Source organism: Pempheris klunzingeri, chromosome 3, assembly GCF_042242105.1.
Source record: "Pempheris klunzingeri isolate RE-2024b chromosome 3, fPemKlu1.hap1, whole genome shotgun sequence".
NCBI lineage: Eukaryota > Metazoa > Chordata > Actinopteri > Acropomatiformes > Pempheridae > Pempheris > Pempheris klunzingeri.
The window spans coordinates 6,272,822-6,293,318 of record NC_092014.1 but is presented as its reverse complement, the minus strand read 5'-3'; the positions used below and the strand labels follow the sequence as shown (position 1 = coordinate 6,293,318).

The 20,497-nt window shown below is 39.6% G+C and overlaps 1 protein-coding gene across 1 annotated transcript; it reads right to left on the bottom strand.

The window, feature by feature from the left end:
* Positions 1-2,419: 2,419 nt before the first annotated feature.
* On the bottom strand, positions 2,420-5,928 carry LOC139198831 (ficolin-2-like). Its single transcript, XM_070827788.1, has 4 exons — positions 5,808-5,928; positions 5,548-5,644; positions 4,928-5,095; positions 2,420-2,887 (listed from the first exon to the last, which is right to left on the bottom strand). Exons 1-4 carry the CDS (start codon positions 5,832-5,834, stop codon positions 2,616-2,618), a joined length of 564 nt encoding a protein of 187 aa, XP_070683889.1. The 5' UTR covers positions 5,835-5,928; the 3' UTR covers positions 2,420-2,615.
* Positions 5,929-20,497: the final 14,569 nt, after the last annotated feature.

Here is a 20,497-nt window from a genome sequence, read left to right as displayed (position 1 = left end):
TACATATATTCATGTTCCGCAGAGGATGAATCCTCCTCATGCCCCAACTCTCCAGCGGGTCAAAGGTTTCACTGATCCAATGGAAAATCTTCCCGTCTGCAATATAAGTTGGCATCAAATTCGGTACAGACATTCATGTTCCCAGCAGGATGAATCCTGACAGTGGTGGAAAGTAAGTGAAGTACATTTATGTGTGCTGATCGGTAATATTTTTATACTCCAGATGAAAATGTTTCACTCCAATACACTAAATGAACAGCCACGGTACCCAGGCGCCTTTCAAATTAAGGTCTTGGCAGCAGATTTTCCTGCTGATCCTTGAAAAGCTCAGAAAATCATTTAACAACACTTCCTGCTGTTTTTAAGGTATTTCCACAATCCTGAAAGACTTTTCCAAAAAAAAAGAAATGCATCAAAAAAAGATTTTTAACCCATTTCTCAAGTTGCATTTGTGATCCCAGTAACCACAAACACAAACATGTCTTCTTCTTTAACTAAAGTACAAGTGAAATATTAATATATATTTTAAAGGACCGTGTGAAGAAACAAAAGTAAAATATACAACTGATAGTAAAGTTTTAAATTGTGGTCATTTTGTGCCATTTTTGCAGGGACAAGAGAGCATTTGCATGATGTTGAACCACTAACCTTATTGTTTAAAATTGGAATAATTGGAAAAAAGAGCGTAGATTCATGTCTGAAGTGACAACTTCTGCTTCTCTGTTGTGTTATTTAGTTTACTGCAGTGACATGTTAATGTTTTCACTGCAGTCTAGTGGTAATAATATAACCGGTGTAATGTCTCTGCCTTCCTCTTCATCCAGCACCACGTCACTGCATCTTTTGACTTTTCTTTGCATGTGTGAGATGACGTCAGCTCACCTGTTGAAACCACACCTGTCGGTCCCTTAAAGGCAGCACAAGGGTGACACCGTGTGTTTAGTTAACATGTATCCTGTCTGTTATTAACCTGCAAACGCTAACAAACACTTGGCTTTTCAAACTTTTAAAGTCAAAGTGCATTCAACAGTTGAACCTCTGGCTTTGAAGATTTCTGAAGCAGAAGGAGCAGGTGAGGAGAGGATTACAAACTGGTAGGCTTATTTATTCAGATAGTTTAATTATTGTGGCTATCATAAAAAGTTATCAGACTTATCAAACATCAGATAAATAATGAGGTACATCACATACAAGCTGAAAAAAGTGGAGATAATAGATTCTTCAGTTTCCAATATGCAGTTAGTGTATACTACACAACTGATTTATATTTCTGTTTTGAACATGCAGTATGTCAGTCTTTCAATCTTGAGGGATGTAATGTCTACTAGTTTCAATCATGTCGAGATGAATGACAGAAGTTTCTTTTTGTTCAAAATGGAGAGCCTCCCGGGAACAGCTTCAACATCACCAGTCATGTTGGAGTATTTGTCGTGGGCCTCCAGAGGCAGCATGTTTGTTACTCCGCTGTTATCCAGTTTATATACCAGTGAACAACTTCAGCAAGTGAATGTTAGTTAAAACGTTTGCTACCATTCACTAGCCATGCTAACATTAGCCCTCAGACTTATTAAAAAACCATCTGTTAACGTTAACGTTGCAGGAGATGTGCTGTTGGTGTTTATGAGACAGTTTTAGTCAGTTGTTTTAATCTTCAGAGGGACGTGGATTAGCTATGTTACATGCGTCAGCCAAAGATTTTACAGGTTAGGACAAGTAACAATTATGACAGATATGGAAAGTCCAACAGTTCAAATATAAAAGATTTTCAACATGTTAAGAACACATTAAGAACATATTAACCACATGCGAACAGCTTTTGTCAACACATTAAGAATGTACTGACAACATGCTATTAACATGTTGACAACATGTTGATGTGTGGAAAATCAGTTGTCTTAATGTTACCAAAGTTATCAGTCGGATGTTATCAACTCATTGTCAACATGTCACCATGAGTAAAATCAGCATGTTGTGAATGTGCTGACAACACGTTGACAACATGTTGTTTGTACATGATTAGTGTTGTTAATGTGTTGAAAGGAGTGTGTTTTTGAGCTGTTGGGCTTTCCATAGCTTATTGCTCAGTCACTCACACTCAAATGGAGATTGTGGGGAAAACATTAATTTTTCATTTCAGAGGAGAGCAGCTGTTAAAATTATACGACTTGCTCCAACATTAACATCTATAAAATTTTTAATAGATATCTGGTGTTCCTGTGATCAGGGGCAGGGAGTGACTTCTGTTTTACTTTGGGTGCTGCTCTAAGTATTCATGTCAGTCAATTAGGGATGCATGTGGAAACATTTGTGTTTTATTTCATTTACATTGAGTGGTTCTCCACAATTGTCATGATAAAATAAAATAGAATAATGATAACACTGGAGGCAGATGCATTCAGCTTGTTGACATAAAATAATCTGACTGATTGTATTTTTGAATCATTCAATGAAGAAAGAAAAGTGACTTTTCTCACATTTTTCAGTACATATTGTTTGTATAAAACTCATTAGGAACAACACAGGTGCTAGAAATGATTCTCCCCCTTGTACAAACTCTCCTCACCTGATGGAGGGTGAAGTATTACCATAATCTAGTTAATCTGCGGCTAATCAGGTTAATGTTTGCATGCGCACGCAGCGACTGATCTGATCTTCATGGAAATAGTCTTGAGGGAGTAGTTCCAGCCCTTCCAATGGTACCAAATGACGTGGACGTTTTCAAATGCGATGGCTCCATTAGGTGCATACATGCCGTTGGGGTTGGCCATGTGGCACTCGTTGTACCAGAATCCACCCAGATAACTCTGAGCGCAGTTGGTATCCCACGCGTCCTGGTCTTTGTCAAAGGTGGTGAACTTCATGTTGTTGTGATTTGAAAGACTGTCCTCTAGAAATAAAGACAGAAACGACATTAGACGAGGTCATAGTTGCTCTTTGAAACTCAGAAGCACTTGCTGTCCATCCAGGGCTGCTGCCCTACTATAGATGGTTCAGTGTCTAGGTTTTAGGGGGGATCTATTAACAAAAATGGAATATAGTATTCATAACTATGTTTTCAATAGCGTATAATCACCTGAACATGTTTGTGCTTTAAAGGGAAGATCCAGTGTGTTAAATGTAAGATGTTGAAAAGGATAAAAGTAATTTGCTGTGAAAACATCAGGTAACAAAGAAGAGATGCATTACTTTCAACTTTTTTGTGCCTTTAGAGTTTTTGGACTTTTAATCTGGATTTATATTCTATTTTATTTCAGTCCTCTTACTTACAGTATAATGAAAAAACATATACACTACTCACAAAAAGTTAGGGATATTCGGCTTTCAGGTGAAATTTCAGGATGAACCTAAAATGCATTCTAACCTTTCCAGGTGAACTTAATGTGACCTTCTCTAAACCTTTGAATGCACATGTCCAACTGTTCAGTGTCTCAGTACTTTTTGCACAAGTTGCTGTTCTCTAACAAGAAGCTTAACAACAAAATTCACAACAGGTTTGATCCATGAATCCACCAATACATTTCCTGCTTCAGGTAGAATTGGTATTTAAACAGTCCTCCTCATCATGCTGTTCACATTCTGACATCATGAGACCAAGACGACACCTAACTATTGATCAGCAGCACCTCAACACTGGAGGCTTCAAACAGGAAGTCCTCAGACGGAGGTGTTCACTGAGCTTAGAGGGTCACAGAGTGTCATCAGGAGGTTGGAACAGTGATACAGAGACTGGAAGAGTCACAGAAAGGAGAGGAGTGGACGTCCTTTGGCCACATCCCAATTTATTGAGGCACCGAACATTTTTTGTTGTGGTATACCTACCACTGTTAGATTTTCTTTCAATAAATTGTTTAAAATGAATAAAATGACCATTGCATGCTTCTACTTAAATGCCCTACTTTCATGATATAATATCACTGTAACATTCACTTTTTACATTTTCCATATATTTCACCTGAAAGTCGAATATCCCTAACTTTTTGTGAGTATTGTATATATTTGATACAAGAAGTCAAAGGGAGAGGTTCAAAGAAATTATTGATGATACTGAAACGAAGGATTGTTGAGCACAAGAGCTACATCAGATGCAATGATGTAAACTATCCTGTTGCCCATGATTTTAGTAAATTTTCGCACCCTATCTCCTCTCTATGATTCCAGGGCACTGAGCACATTGAATGGTCAAGAAGAGGACATATGGAAAGAAAGACATGCCAAAGGGAGCTTTTTTGGATTGACTCCTCAGATACACTTCAGCCTACGAGCCTCAGCGAGGGCTTTGATATCAGTGTGATGCTGTAATCCAGTGCTGTTCTTCTGCATAGTTCATGATGGCTGAGCTGCCTGATATCCTTCTGTAGCTTTCTGTATATATGCATTCAGACAGAAAACAAACAAATGAAGTGATACACTGCATAGATCTAATCAGCTTCCTTCTTACTGTAATAATTCTTGCACAGTCCCATACCAGCTGATACCAGCTGAACAATCTCTTACCTTTTCAGACTGGATGCTCTGCTTAATAAATCCTAAAGATAAACAAGTTTGGGTTTTTTATTTTTACATATAAATGTGCTACACAGGCCTACTATTTTAGAAATGAATCTATTGTTTTGGAAAGCTCTTTTTTTTGTCTCTGGAGAACAAGATTTTCACTGGCATCACACAAATCAGTGTGAGCTGTCATTATGGTTTCCAGGGCTGTTAGTTCACAGTATCATATCCACTTTTGTAAGGACACAACAAAACTTAACTTGGAAAAACAAATGATTAAAGGACCCATTTTTCTATATATTGAAAATCAGTCTTCATTCTAAAAAGCCTAAAAGGAATAAAGGAATGTTTTTCAATAAAAAAAAACATCCTGTATTATTTACAGAACCATCATTCAATCCAAAACTTCCCAAAAGAAGATCACAGTGGTCCTCACCTGCCCCTCCCCCTGTGAAGCTGCCCAGGTGAAGCTGATATCCAGAGCTCTCAGAACCAATTGAGAAGGAGGAGTACTGGGCGGATGCCTTCTCTCCATCCCAGTCCTCCATGTCGACGCGTAACTCGTTCTCCTTCCTCATACTCAGCAGGAAGATGTTGTGCAGGCCTGAGAAGGTGCACAACCGTCACTTTCATTTCACCTCCTGCACCAAAGCCCCTCACCTAATCAGCTCAGTTTTATCTATATAGCACCTGCATTTACACATGCAGCTCAAAATGCTTCACATAGGAACAATAAAACAAACTAGCAAAAATACAATAAAAAATTATAAAATGTCAAGAAATCAATCAATAACAGTCAATAAAATGAACACCAGGGATGAAAATGATAATAATAAAAAAAGAAAACAATGATTAGAACTTGAAAACTAAGACCACAACATTGCTCAAGATCAAAATTAAAAGCCAGGTTAAAAAGACTTAAAGGGTTAAAGGTTAAAAATGTCTTTTCTTTTAAAAATACAGAGAAAGCTTGCCATTCTAATTTCCAGGGGCAGAGAGTGACACAGTACACCCCTCATACTTTAACTCTCACCTCACTCCATGTTTTTAACTCACCAAGCCAATATTCTCCAGCCACATTCCCAAATCCAGTTTTATAGTGTTTCCAGGGCCTGAAGAAATTTTCAGTCCCATCGATCCTCCTCTGAAATACCTGAGAGGGAGAATGTGAGGAGGTGAGATGTTAAAATTTTACCAACAAGTAACACTACAGTAGTAGTATTCATATAGAAATGTTTTAGCTCAGTGATAAAATGAGCAAATGAATGACCCTAACATGACTGTCATGTGTTTCTACAACCAGGAGCTGTACTGACAGTCCATCTGCCTCCGTCAGTGTCCATGTCGCAGTAGACCTGCAGGGGTGTGGTGGGACCTCCCGGGTAGATGATGTACACCCCACTGGAGGTGGTGTTGTCACGGCGATAGATGTCATCACAGTCGATGGGCAGATGAAACTGCAGGTCAGAGTGAACTGAGGTCATAAGGACCAGCAGAGCTACGAATAATGTTACCTGGATGTGAAAGCGAAGAGATAAATGATATCTACAGCACCTTTTACAGTGATTAATAGATTTAATTTCACCATAGACATTACTCATAAAAGGCAATGCAAATAAAGTGGAAAGAAAAAATCCTCTCTACAGTTCGATTCAATGACTGCAGGAGCAACAGTCATTTCAGTCTGGGGAACATTAGATGTTTAAAACAGGACTCCAATAATTTATTACTGTTTCATTAAGTTGGGATATGGAGACTGAATAAATAGGCTACTAAAACAAGTTTACCATGGTCACTATCTTAATTTATCATGTTAGCTTATTAATTTGCTAATTAGAACTAAATACAAAGTCTAGCTGAGGCTGATGATGATGTCATTAGTTTTATTAAAATTAAAGTTTTGACCTGATGATGCCGCTAAATGAAAAGTTAAAGAAACCAAAGTTGTTAACATTAGTTCTGAGGAGGACGTGAACGTCTATACACAAGTTAATGTTGACCAATTCACAATTTGTTTAAATATTTCACTCAAAATCATGGAGGCACCAGGAGAAAAGTTTCTTTTCCCGATACTAAACAGGTGAATAGAATTTCATTATTGATGCTTAATATTAACTGATGATGCCAAAGTCAGTGCCTCGCTGTTAAATGTTTGTTTTGTTTGGACTTTGTATTTTCTGTATATGCATTATGCAACTATTTAACAGCTTCAGCATCATTTTGATGGTACACTGGCTTGTAATAGGGAGAATGGAGCCTCTTTCATTCCCACTCTGCGCCAAAAATGTCCCTAAATGTCCCCAAATGAAATACGTTGTCTGTGAACATTTTACTGATATTTTGAATAATTTTGTGACTTGACAGATGTTTCATTAATGTTTTGTGACAAAATGTTAATGGGAGAACCATTTGTCATAACTAATAAGGAGGATTCATCGAATACCTCTGAATACATTTTCATTAACTCTGAGTAATTGCACAAACATTATCATTTGATTTACAATTCTTCTTAATAACTTCCCCATATGCATATTAACACACAGGGCAGAATTGAATGCTAATTTAATGTGTTTATTGTGGGGATTTTCTGAATTAAGTGGCACACACACACAACAGCTGCAGAGAAGCAGCGAATACATGGGTTTACATGCCCAGAGCGAAATCTAGTGTGAGACAGACCCATAAATATGTAGAAATGAGACATTATATCTTAAAGTATTATTAACCCCATCCACCAAGCCCATCTCCACTCCTTTACTTTTTGTCGCGTTATAAGTTAGATAACTTTTATTTTATTGTGTGCATTGACTGTTTCGCCTCGTAGGAAACTACAGTTACGTCACTGGCAGCAAACATCAGTTACAACATTTGTGTTTTTCCTGCTGACTGTGTGAGTTTGAACACATCCCACTGGGTGTTTACATTACAGAAAAGCTGCGTCTGATATCAGCCTGAGCCTTTCTGAACCGGGCGGTGTTAAATCAGGTTTGGTTCAATGAATTTCATTTTAAAACAACCACAAAACTGATTGATAGATAGATATTCTAATATCTAATATAATTATTATTACTATTATTGTAATTGCTAGTATCAAAGATATAAAATCTGTAAACAGATCACATCTGCTCACTGGAACTGAGTGTGCCTGTTAATATGTAACTAACAAAAACTAACAACACTCTAAAGTCAACACTAATACCCTCAATAACATGAAACAACAAATATGCATTATGACAACAGAGAGAGAGAGAGAGAGGCATATTTTTGTAATCAATTGGGCTGAATTAAGTTAAAATTAATTTGAATGAAATACTTTAACGATTTAGGAAAAACTTTAACTCCCTGTCAATAGACGTCAATTTATAGATCACATTAATTTTTAACTGTTTATTTTAACACAAGCATTTGCTTCACTGAATAAGTATTTGTATTCACAGTCAGCTGTTTGTTTTGGTTTTCTGAATTTGGATAGTACATAGCTGCTCTGGAACTAATAACACCTTATAATTACTAACATTAATTCTAATCGGCACATTATGAGAATAAGTCATTAGGTCATAAAAGTGTTTCATTATTTTTTAAGGTTTCATACAATTTACTTCAATTTAAAATATTAAACATTATGAGAATCATTTATAAACGCACATCCAGGCAGGATGATGAAAACAGGAGCAGAGATCATTAAGATAATTCGTCATTAACCGTGCAGGTTGCATAGAGTCTGCCTGAGCTCTTACCTGCAGCATCATCATGGAGAGGAGGGTCCACAGCTGAGCTGGACTCTATCGGTCAGTCTGTTAAGTAAATTGTAAACAGGGCTTTTAAACAGTCTGTGTATGGGTGTGTCTGTGGAAGCATGTGCCATTGGCAAGCTTTGCATTATTATTCAGGGATTTTACCAAGCCAAGGTCACATCATCGCTCTGTTTCTGGGAATTTGGTGGTTTTACAGAGTTCCTCTATTCTCTATTTTTTTAAAACAGATTCTGATATTTTTAACGTCAGTGACAGTTTTAAGCTCAAAACGAATGTTATATTCTAAAATCTTTAACCTTTGAACCTTTTTTATGATGGGATTTGCACTCATGGCGTCAGTATTTGAAGTCCATGTGTAACACTCACAGTCATCCTTAACTAGTTACTCATTAAACCTAATGTGCAAAGGAGAACTGCTGTTCCTTTGCAACACTTTGGAAAAGCTGAGGTGGTTCAGACGTCTGATAAAGATGCATCCCTGTGACACACGGGTAAGTCGAACTAGAGGGGACCCCAGAGCCAGACCACAGGAGGGATTATAGTGTATATCCTATCAAGCCTGATGGCTCAGCGAAGATGTGGCTACTTTCAGACCAGGACCTGAATAAACAGCAGATAATGAGTCGATAGATGGACAGAAAAAATGTGCAGACACCATCACAAAAGTCCAAAGTACCAAAGTGCTAAAGTCATGAAAATTTACCTTCAAAGGACCTTTAACACCTGTTGGCAAATTTCAAAACCAAAGAAGTCAGAGTCATGGTGAAAGGTTTGTGCCACTCCACTTGAGCAGATGTCAAACCTTTTCACTCAATGAGTGAAAGGTTTGTGGTTCTGCATCAACAAACGTCAGGATTTCCCCACAGTCATTAGGATTCATGAACATCTGCACCAAATTTAATTGACAATCTGTTGAATACTTGTTGAGATATTTCAGTCTGGAATAACGTGGACTGATGAACAGTCATTGCCGTCATATGAAGCACAGACGTGGCTATAAAGTATTTGCAGTGGTCGTTGTGGCTTGTTCGTTACAGCTAGACAGGAAGATAAAAGGTCATCACACCAGCAGTGTGTGTGTGTGTGTGTGTGTGTGTGTGTGTGTGACTGCATGTGTGTCCGCTGTCGAGGCTTCAAAGGAGGAAGCAGTAAGTGAGAAGTGTTTCTATTAGACAGTGACAGGTGCAGACAGGTACAGTAATTGCTGCAGGTATTTTATCTTTAAATCCACAAATCTGTGTTTATATCAGATCCGCTGAACATTCAGCAGGATACATAACACAGAGTTGATGGTACAATATTTGATTTGAAACCATCCTCTGCTTCCTTTAAGTGATATATCTTGAGAGGGTACTACTGCTGTTTTGGTGTTGTTTCCATGTCTGTACTTGCTCGTGCTTTGTGGTTTTTCTGTAGGTCTTATGTTAGTGTTAAAAATTAAACAATCTTGAGCATTACAGAGGGTGTGTTTTTGTGCCTATGCTGTTCTGTAATCTGTTAAAATCAACCAGAAAAATGAGTGACCCAGTAGGAGAGGTGACTTCATGCTTCAACATGTCAGTTACTAACCAGACAGAAGTCAACCAATAGACTAATTATGATCAGATCGACATTTCAGCCCTGATCATCTACATTCTGGTGTTTCTGATGAGTTTTAACATCTCAGGTCACAGTCACTTTCCTGCCTGTTCAGGTGATTTATGCCTTTTCAGGATGAGTTAATAATTCCCTGAAGAAATGATACAGCGGGTGTTTTCATTTCCTCGTTGATATCAGTTTTTTACAGCGTCCTTTGCGTGTAGCTGCAGAAACTCTCAATAATCATCCAAGATGGCACATTTGAAAAAACTCTGAGACAGCCTTTTATTTGGCTATGAGTTAGAAGACTGAAACAATACTCTGTTTGTTTTTTAGTTGGACACATTCAAGTCAGAGGTGAATCTTCTGTCCATCAGGTCAAATCCTTTTTTAAGGTTAAAAATGTGCTGTATGTTAATGTCTAAATCTTAACCATTAACCCCCAGTTTTTAAAGCGGGTGGGTGTCCTCCTCAACGATTTCATCATGAAGTTTTATGACTTCCTGCTCTGCCTCTGCCTCCCAACCTGCATTACCACCTCCGCCAGCAGCTCGGTCATCATCCTGCTGGTCCACTGCGACTTTGGTACCTCCGTTTTCTCCCTCAACATGTATGCCAGCATCCTGTTCATGGGCTACATCGCTGCTCACAGCGAGGCCAAGGTGGGGCATTGTGGGTATATAGAGTGGCCTGTCATTGATTTCCCGTCAGAGTTTGAAGTTGGCAGATCTCATGTTGAGTCAAAATTGACAAAAATGGTATTTTGTCTATTTGACAGCATCCAGAAAACACAAAACTGCTGGACTGAAAGTCGTGTTTCTTTTTAAGAGAAGAGCAAGAGTGCTCTCATACTGCTTAGAAGGCAGGAATTTCATGGTGAATGCCGAGCTTCAATCTGTGAATGTTTGTTGTTGACACCTGGCTTCCCCTCTCTCCAGGTATGTGAAGATCGTCCAGCCTTCAAGAACTAAAGAACTGTAAAAGCAGCTGAGGCTGATGGGAACGTCATCAGTTTTGCAGGTGTTTTGCTAGTATGTGTAACAAAGGGGAAAATGGGACATTATTAGACGTTGCACCAGTGTCAGTGTTTCCTTAAAGGGGTCCATTTGAATTCAATCCCCTGTGCTTGAGTACAACACACACACCAAGAGACTGGATGTGTGTTTCTGCACAGCAACAGAGTTACCTGTCCTCCTTTTCCCTTTCCTTTCCTCTGATCTCCCCACCAGACGAGCGGAGTAACTCGCCGCTTGACTTTAACAGCACAGTTATTGATGGCTCATCTCGAGCACAGAGAGAAAATCAAACCCAGAGCCTTCTGAATGATGAGCTGAGAAAAGGCCAGTGATGGTCAATCTTTCTTCTGTTCTCATATATTCCTCCGTCTTTTCTCTCTGCGTCTGTCTTTCCTTTCATTTCAATCTCTGTGTCAGGCCTCTGGTGGAGTATTGGTTCAGAGGAAGAGACAGACAGAGAGAGAGAGACAGAGAGAGAGTGAAGTGTATCCGCTGGTTTTCTGCCAGGTTTTGTTCCTGTCGACATATAATCCATGTTAATAAATGACTCTTGAGGTCATCACAGTGTAGCTGGAGGGAGCGTAGAGGAGATAGAGAGGCAGGCAGAAAATAGGTTTCTGTGTGTGAGAAAGAGCTTTGAACAGAGTGTATGCTGATATACTACGTGGCCAAAAGTATGTGGACACCAGAACATTTCACCCAAGTCTGATTGTTGAACGTCTCATTCAAAAACCATGCTCATTTTGTTTTTAATATAACCTAAGAAATGAAATAGTTTTACAGTTATATTTAACAAATGGTAATCTAGGTTGATACAGATGCAGTAGTAAAATTGTGATGAGTGTGAAACGAGAAAAAGCAAGCACAGCATTTCATCTTCAGAAGTTATTATGGTGAATCTGCTTATGCCGCAAGCAGATAAAAATTCAGGTGGTGGATTCTTGCAAATGATATTAGGAGCACAGATTTTTTCAGAGATTGATGGTCTCATGTACTTCTATGAGGACACAGTGACAGTTTCAGCAAATATGTCAAAGATATTTCAGAAAAGTTACCAACTGCTGCTTTAAGCTGCGACCTATAAAACCAAAAACAATGCAAACCAAAACCAAAATGCTCTGTAGAGCTGAGGGGAAGTGCAGAGTTAGATGATAATTCTCCTCTGAGGCTTCATCACTATAAGAAACACCTCTTCCAATACGTACGTGTCATGTTATCCATAAAAATATCAATTATATGCAGCAAAAGTGAGACACTACAGGCACATTTTATTTTTTATACACTGGTCAAATTTGAGATTTGGGGCAATTTTGGGCTTCTTCTTTCAGACAAGTGGAGAGAAAACATACAAAATACACATTCATGGGGTTTATTTTACTACACTTAGCCTATTTGCGTCTATAGATTTTTCAAAAATTCATATCCTTAAAGGCCGTTATTTCAAAATTAGTTTTTTCTCATACTCCAGAACCAGAAATCTCCACTTCAGTAGCACGTACTTACACCAAACCTTACAGTGTTATTCCTATCTATAATCTGAAAGCTTTTACATAGGAGTTACATCATTAATAGCATGATTTACACAACATTTTATTCCTAAATATCTTTTTATGACTGTGGACAGTATTTTCTGGTTTATGGTGTGATATTAAAACCTTTGACTCTAATATGTCAACAAATTGAAACAAGAATTTTTAACCTGACTTCATCCAGCGTCCAGATATCAGCTCTGGAAATGTATGCAAATTATACAAATGAATATATGCAAGCAGGATAAATTAGAAAGCCTAATTTGCATATCTCAATATAAAACTTACAAATTCTATACTACTTATCCTTAAGGGTCACGGGGGGGGGGGGCTGGCTCTATTTGCATGTGCTTTACTCCCAAAATACCACACTCAAGGTCAGAGTGTGTCACAGCAACCATATGTTCACTGTTTCACTGCCTCCTCTGAGCCAAAGACTGAGAGGAGCCGACAGGTTGGTTTGGTTCGTGTAGTTATGAATGAGCAGCCATTTTTGTTAACACACAAACCAACACAGATGAGCAACCATTAACAGATGTTATCAATGAAGCAGTGGGAGGAACCCTCGATGCTGCAGCAGTCCTCTGCACCACTGGATGGCACTGCTCCTCCTCTCTTGTCATCCCCTCCTCACTTCTCTCCCTCGCTCCATCCCTCCCACCCTCATGTACTCCTTTTCTCTCTCGCCCTTTCCCTGCGTCTCCTCATCTTGTGTAGGAGGAAGATTAGAATCGCCAGAGAGCACAACGAGGATTACCAGATCAATATCGGAGACAATCTCCCTCTCCCATCTCTTTTTACATGGTCTATCCCTCCATTCCCCTCTCCTCCCTGCCTCTGTCACTCACTTGCTCTCTGTGGTTAATTTGTGTTTTCACCCTCTGCCCTTCAAGTCACTCATTGCTTCTGGGTATATGAGGGAAAACGAGGGAGAGAGAAGGGTTGGAGGGGTGTACAGATAAAGACATGTACAAATAAAGAAAAGAAAAAGACAGATACAGCTGTGAAACAAAGATGAGGATGAGAGATTTTGTTGCCTTCCACTCAGATGCTATTGATTCACCATGACCCGCTTGCACAAACAGTCATAATATGCAATGCTGTTAATTCATTACACAACGCCAGCTGAGCTGTGGCTCGGTTAGAAGCGGCATAACCCATTTCATACACGGACACAGATTCATAGCTGAGCGGCGATGATAAAAACACCGAAAGGTATTTTTCTGTACTCTCAGACAAACTGAGGCCAGAGGAGAGGAGAGGAGAGGAGAGGAGAGGAGAGGAGAGGAGAAAAGACAGAAATAAACACAGATGCACACACACAGGTGCACAGATCCATACCAGTTTAAAATAACAAGTGAAACTGAGAAGCCTTGTTTGTCCAGTTCCTGGGTACACAGAGAGGTGGTGAATGAAATCCTACAAAAAGATTAGTCAATAAACTCAGGTAAACACACACACACACACACACACACATATATATATATATATATATATGTATAGATGTGTGTGTTTGTGTGTGTGCATGTGAGGGGGGGGGAGAGGAACTCATCTTTTATGTATGAGTGTTTGTTTAGCTGCACTTGCAGCTGTGCCTGGGTTACTTCCCATCTCAGTCACACACAACTGACTAATAAACCTGCTCGCCACAGTCAAACACACCACTTGATATGCTTAATCTGAATGTCACTTTATTTACTGCATATGTCCAAACGATCCATGCAGAACTATAAAGAAAAACATGAAATCTAGTGAGTTTATAGGTGTTTATAAAAACATGAAATATTCTCATTAGGTTTGGCGTGGCTCAGAGTTATTCGCATGAATGAACTTGGACTTGTTTGTTTGCTTGTTTGTGCATGGGTTTATTTGTGAGTGGTCAGCGTGTGTGTGTGTGTGCGTGTGTGTGTGTGTGCGCCCGTGCGTGTATACTGGCAACCACCTGGTACAGAGTTCTGCCTGGGACAGTGCCTCACAATCATCTGTTCCTGACCAAACACTCATTTCCTGTGTCCAACTGAGATGCAAGCTGGCCACACAAGCGCTCACAAACACACAAACACACACACACACACACACACACACACACACTTCTCTCTTGCATAATCAACCAAAGTAAAGTCTGCCAAAACTCATGGCCGCATCAGCAAATCCATATATCAAAAAGACTAATGTGAATAACACACACACATGCACACAAATCAAAAATGACTTTACAGATGTGTGTGTGCTATGAATCTCATTGATATGCGTGAGTGGAGGCGTGTTATTGGTTCCTACGGGCTCGTTTGGGGCTAATTAGAGAGAGTAATGAGATAAGAGGAATGGGAGAGGGAGGCGATGCTCTGATGGATGTGGGGAAGGGGACGGCATCTCAATGAAGAGAGACTCCGAGGGAGGGAGAGAGATCAAATTAGAGGATGAAAGGGAACAAGAGGGAAGGTAGAGAGGATGGAGTAATGCAGAGAATCAATAATGTTGGCTGAAAGGGAACCTCGGCGTCCAGGGCTAAACGGTTACTACAAAGAAGATCATCTCAACGCTGCTGCATGTTTCTGCTGACTTAAAGTTCAATCGTGTACATAATCACAATCAATTATTTATCTTCATGTCTGTCCCCAGTACTTAACACCAGAAACCATACACTCAGCTGAGTCTATGTGCGTTAGGGTTTACTGCGGAAGATCAATACTCTTAACATTTATGTCAAGAAAAAACAAAAGGAGTTCATTCAGGGGGAACAAAGTGGCATTTTGTGACATTTTAAAAACAACATTAGGCAGGCAAAAATGAAAGGAGTAGTTTGAGAATTATGCTTGTTCGCTTCATTGACGAGAAAACTGATAAAACACTCAGGTCCGTCCGTTCAACATGCAGCTACAGCCGGCAGCTGTAAAGTATATTTCCCAAATGTCAAACTATTCCTTTAAAAACAATATCACAGAGCCAAAGATCTCTAGTCGCAAAACTAAGAACTGGTATTTCTTTATCTAGTTATTGAGGTTTGATACCTTGAATATGACAAAAAACATCAAAAATTGGAAAGATTTTTGGACTTTTGGTGGTATTGTATGAAAATGTATGCACTGCAGTCTGGATCTGCTTTACGTTAATGTGTGATGAGTTATAGGCCCAAGCAGGCTGAACATATTTGTATGCAAGACACAATAATAAGACCCTCATCATTATCAGCCATCTGACAGGAGAATACTGCTGTCTACATTAAGTTTACGCTTCCCAGTGATTCTACAGTGCAGTCTGTGTGCGCTTTGTTTTATGTGTTCACACCGTTTATATTGCCATTTAAGGTTTTATAGCTTTTCATATTCAAACGTTGCTGATACAGCACTAATCTTAAATCTAACTTTCATCCCAGTTGACTTTTTTTTATTGATTATGAAACTCAAAAAAAAGGTTTTTGTGTCTGTTTGTCCTTCCTGTCTATATCGAGTTCTGTATATGGACAGAATTATGATAAATTGTGTGTGTCATTAGGGTTAAAACATTTTCTCAGACAAATGTCTGGTTTGAATATAAAATGGAGTTGGGAGGGGGTCCAGATATCGAACCCATCTAACAACTTCAGAGCGGTGACGGATAATAAGAAGTTAATATAAAATAAATTAACGATATGTTATAAGATGTGTTACGGCGATGAATGACGGACAGAAAAGTGTTTTTGCAAAACATCCTAATATCACAGTGAAGACGACCTTTGACTGTTGTCATCGTGTCATCATTTCATCCTGCGAGACATTTGTGTGAAATTTTGTTATAATTACTGTGTGAATTCTTGACTTATGGCCAAAAACAGGTTTTGTGAGGTCACAGTGACCTTCAACCTTTGATCACTAAAATTTATTCAGTTGTGCTTTAAGTTCAAATGAACGTTTGTGCCAATCTGAAGAAATTCCCAGAAGGCGTTCCTCAGATATCACGAGAACGGGACAGACAGACAACATGAAAACATCCTTTGTCTGGCCACAGCTGTTGTAAAATATCTCACGGAGCAGGACACAAGAGCTCAGTGAAGGGTTTAAAAAGTATAATGTGAATCAGATGCTATTGTTATGTTCATGTTATATCGTTTAGATCATAATTATGAGCAGCGAGTGGAGAAAATCGTGCCCTGAGAAATCAGGGATTTGTACAATATCTTCCACTTGGCAAAAACTGCAAAGCCTCCATCGCATCCAGTTACATCCATATAAAAGTCAGCATCAACACTAATAGAATCAATTCAGCTACTTTAAAAGATGCTCTACTCTGTTTGTTTGTTTCAGGTTTCACTTACTAGTGAGACGCTCCAAATGCAAAACACAGCAAAAGCCGCAGTCATGGGAAATTCTCCTTGCTCTTCCTGTTCTGTTGTCCTTACGTGAATGCAGCATGACCTTCATGGCCACCAGATCTCAAGTCACCTGAACACCTACGGGAGACATGTTAGACCCAAAACGTAGGAGCAGAATCTGCAACTTCACTTCAACACTGAGATAAAAGTATGCTTCCTCTGCGCCGCAGCAGCGGGTACACAGGAGACATTTGAACCAGACTTAAACCTTGTATGTCTTTTTGTTACTTAACTGCTGCAACATTTCTGATTTACATCTCCGCTACCACAACATTCCCAAGTGCATCACAGCCCCTCAGGCTCAGATGAGTGAATTTCAACTTTTGCAGCACAACATGGCCGACAGAACATCAGTGGGGGTCGTCATTAGCGGTCTGGGTCGGATAACACCTCAGCCTCCCACGGAGAGCTGATCCAGGTGACAATAAGTGACAACAGCAAGTCTGACATCTTTGTAAGTGTATGTATGTGTGTGTATTACTGGGTGAGGGTTTACTACTGGTAGTGCAGCTTGATTCTAATTGGTTGGTTTCCCCTCCCCAATGTGCTCTGACTTCTATTAATAGAACAGGAGACGAGCCCGGGTGGAACCTGATGCCTCTCTTTTCTCCATCAGACCTCCTCATCCTCTCTGTTACCCGTTTACTCTCCTCTTTCTCTCTTTTTTTTTTTACGTTCAACAAAAAAGAGCAAACAATCTGCCACCTCCCCGACCTCCTCTTCCCCCCACCCGCCCATGTTTCCCCCCCAGGCTAGTCGTCTTGTTTAATAGGCTGATCCCTCCATCATTAATTAAACATGATCACAGGCCATGTGTCTCTCACTGCGCTCAACTCTGCATCAACGTGCGTTCAGGCTTCCCTCTCTCCTTTATCAGGATTATATTTCTCTACTAAAGGTCATACTCTCTTTCTTTCTTTCTTATCTGCCCTTCTTCACTTTACCTCTCCTCACTCCGTTTCCTTCTCCCCCTCTTCTGCCCCCCTCAGGTGGTCTCTTTTAACAGCAGTAAATTATTCATCAGGCTGATATTCGCCCAGGAGACAAAAGCCAATGGATAGATGGACAGCTAGAGATGAATAAATAAAAGGGTAAAAATGATATATCCGGCGTCTACTTTGCAGCAGGCAGCATTTTGTCTGAGGACGTGTGTGTGTGTGTGTGTGTGTGTGTGTGTGTGTGTGTGTGTGCCCCTGTGTGGAAATCCGGCAGGTCTTCCGGAGAAGCACTTCCACGATGCAGAAAATCGGAGCCAATGATGGTGATAGATGGAGAGAAGGGAACCTTGCAGCAGGGATCGTGCCAAACTGACTGGGGCCTCGCCAAAGACAGCAGGGAGGTGGGCAAATAAAGACAAGAGAAGGAAATAAAGGCAGAGGAGCGCAAAGGGGTGGAAGTAAAGCAAAATAAATTCTCAGGGAGTCTATACGGCCTGTCGATGCAAAGTGAATCCAATAATATGCTCACTTGTGTCAGAAAGCAGAGATAGAATGTGTGCCAACATGTTATGTAACGTGTCTGCAAGGATAACATCACAAACTGCAATACTAGACATGGACTTGTGGTTTACTGTGTGCAATAGGCTGCAATGAGGCAATGCTGAAGGGAGAATCTATCCTTAAATATACTTTTAATATTGTATAAAAACCAAAAAGCAGATGATGCACTGCAAGTTTGGGCTAATATTACAGTTGTTGGACTGTTAGATAACACAAAGTTGCAGGTTGGTAATTTCCTAATGATTTCCTGTGAGGCTTTCTGGAAAGAGCAACGTGATTTAGTGCTAATTATCTGGAGAAGGGAGACAGTGTTCAATTGGTGCACGTGGCTGCTAATCTAGAGGGCACTTAGTGAGAGCAGAGCAGAGCAGAGCAGGTCAGCTGAACATGCAAAATGTTTAATTTCCTTAAAAGGTAAGCATACAATTTAAATCATAAGAAAAATAAGTTTCCAATGATAGGTAATGATAATATTCATCAATATGCACCACAGATGTCACCTCTTGTGCCTGGAGTGGACGATCAAACTGGATTTAGCAGTAAGGAAAATCTGCTTGTACAGAATCACCATAAGACATATTTTCAGTGTCTGTGGTGTGATGAGCTTGATTCAGCCTTGCAAACTGAAACAATGTCGTTCCTTTAACAAACAGAGAAAAAGAAATACAATTTCCTTTTTTTCTCGCAATTATATTCATTTTTTCTCAAAAATTAGTGTGTCTTCAATCTCAGAGAATTCGGCTCTGCACAATTTTTTTTTCTTACCTACAATGGCCCAGATACACTGTTGTATAAAACAGAGCTAAAAGCAGCTGAATCTTGATCTAATATTCATCAGGTGGCCAAAAACAAGACGCCAAATGTTGATTCATAATTGCCAGACGTGTAAATAAGCTCAGAAGTTTGCAGCATCAACCTAAAATGTGACAATATGTCAATGTTGAATTCACAACATGTTCTGCTGCGACCAAGTGGACAAAAAATATGCAACTTTAAGGTAAAGTGACACTACACTTACATCCTGGGAATATTCGCTTCGTCAGAGGCAGCTGTGTTCACCTTTGACCTGTGAACAGAAACACTGTGAATATCACTGTGTCTGGAAATAGAATGAGCAGTCATTATTATGGAGGTGTCATCATCTTTTTTTGCACAATGTATCAGCACCCACAGCACAATATAAACCAGACTACAACCTGCAGCAGCGCTCTCATACTCTACACTTTCAGTCTGATAATACGCTGCCCAATATTTATTCATCAGACTAGCGTCACACTTTTTGAGGCTAATTAAGGGTCAATTAAGTAGCCCAGTTCCTCCAATACTTAAAGTACAACCTTGAAATAAGAAAGACAACCTTGTTAAGGTGTTTCCATAAATACTGTGATTATCAGAGCGCTGCCTTATTCTGGTTATGATCTATTAATTACTGCTGCTGGAGAGGAAATGAACGGATGCGGCAGGTTCACACCTGTTCTCTCTCAGGGCGGCTGCTGGAAATCACTTGCTGAAGAAGGACTCAGCGAAGCAGGCTGAAAAAAATGTCCCCAAATGCTGTGAAATTCACAGTTTACTGATATATGAGATTGGATTTTTGCTCAGGTGTACGGGTAGCAATGCGTCTGTATAGAAAAGTTTTTATTCGCTTCATTTTTGAGTGAAATAAAACGTAAAAATGTCATCACTCTATTTTTCAAATGTCTCAAATTATACAATTAGGTGGGAGAAAATCAGTGGAGGAGTCATATCTGGTTTTCGAAGCAGTGACCCGTACTAGAGGCAGTTAGACACAACATCATCACAGTCACCATGGCAACAGAATGGCCATTTGTGATGTTTCCACAATTAGATCCACATATAACCGGGCTTCTTTATTATCCTCCATCGTTTTTTATCGATCCAGCGTTTCATTTCATTATCAGAGAGACCTCTGCTGTCTGTTATACCAGCCTCCTCTTCTTTGTGTCTGTACATCTTTTGTGTGTGTTTGTGCGGGTTGTGCTGCCTGTATCTGTGCCCTTATACTGTATGCTAGCATATGATTATGTGTGTGTGTGTGTGTGTCTGAGACAGTATTAATTTCTGCTCATAACAGCTCACTTAAATAATAATGATCAAGTTAACCTTTGCAGCTGCACTTGACCAAAACTCAAGACGACGTTCCCCTCTGAACCCAAATGGTCAATAACACTGCTCAGATCTATTATAACACAAAGAAAACTCACAATTAACACTGGTCTTATGCACAACAGGAGACAAAGCTATGTTTTATGTAATA

Excerpts from the sequence above, each read along its gene's own strand:
- LOC139198831 (XM_070827788.1), bottom strand. The coding sequence starts at position 5,834 with ATGGACACTGACGGAGGCAGATGGACT. Across the intron at positions 5,645-5,807 it reads CTGACGGAGGCAGATGGACT|GTATTTCAGAGGAGGATCGA; the intron begins GTCAGTACAGCT and ends TCTCCCTCTCAG. Across the intron at positions 2,888-4,927 it reads CTTCACAGGGGGAGGGGCAG|AGGACAGTCTTTCAAATCAC; the intron begins GTGAGGACCACT and ends CTTTATTTCTAG.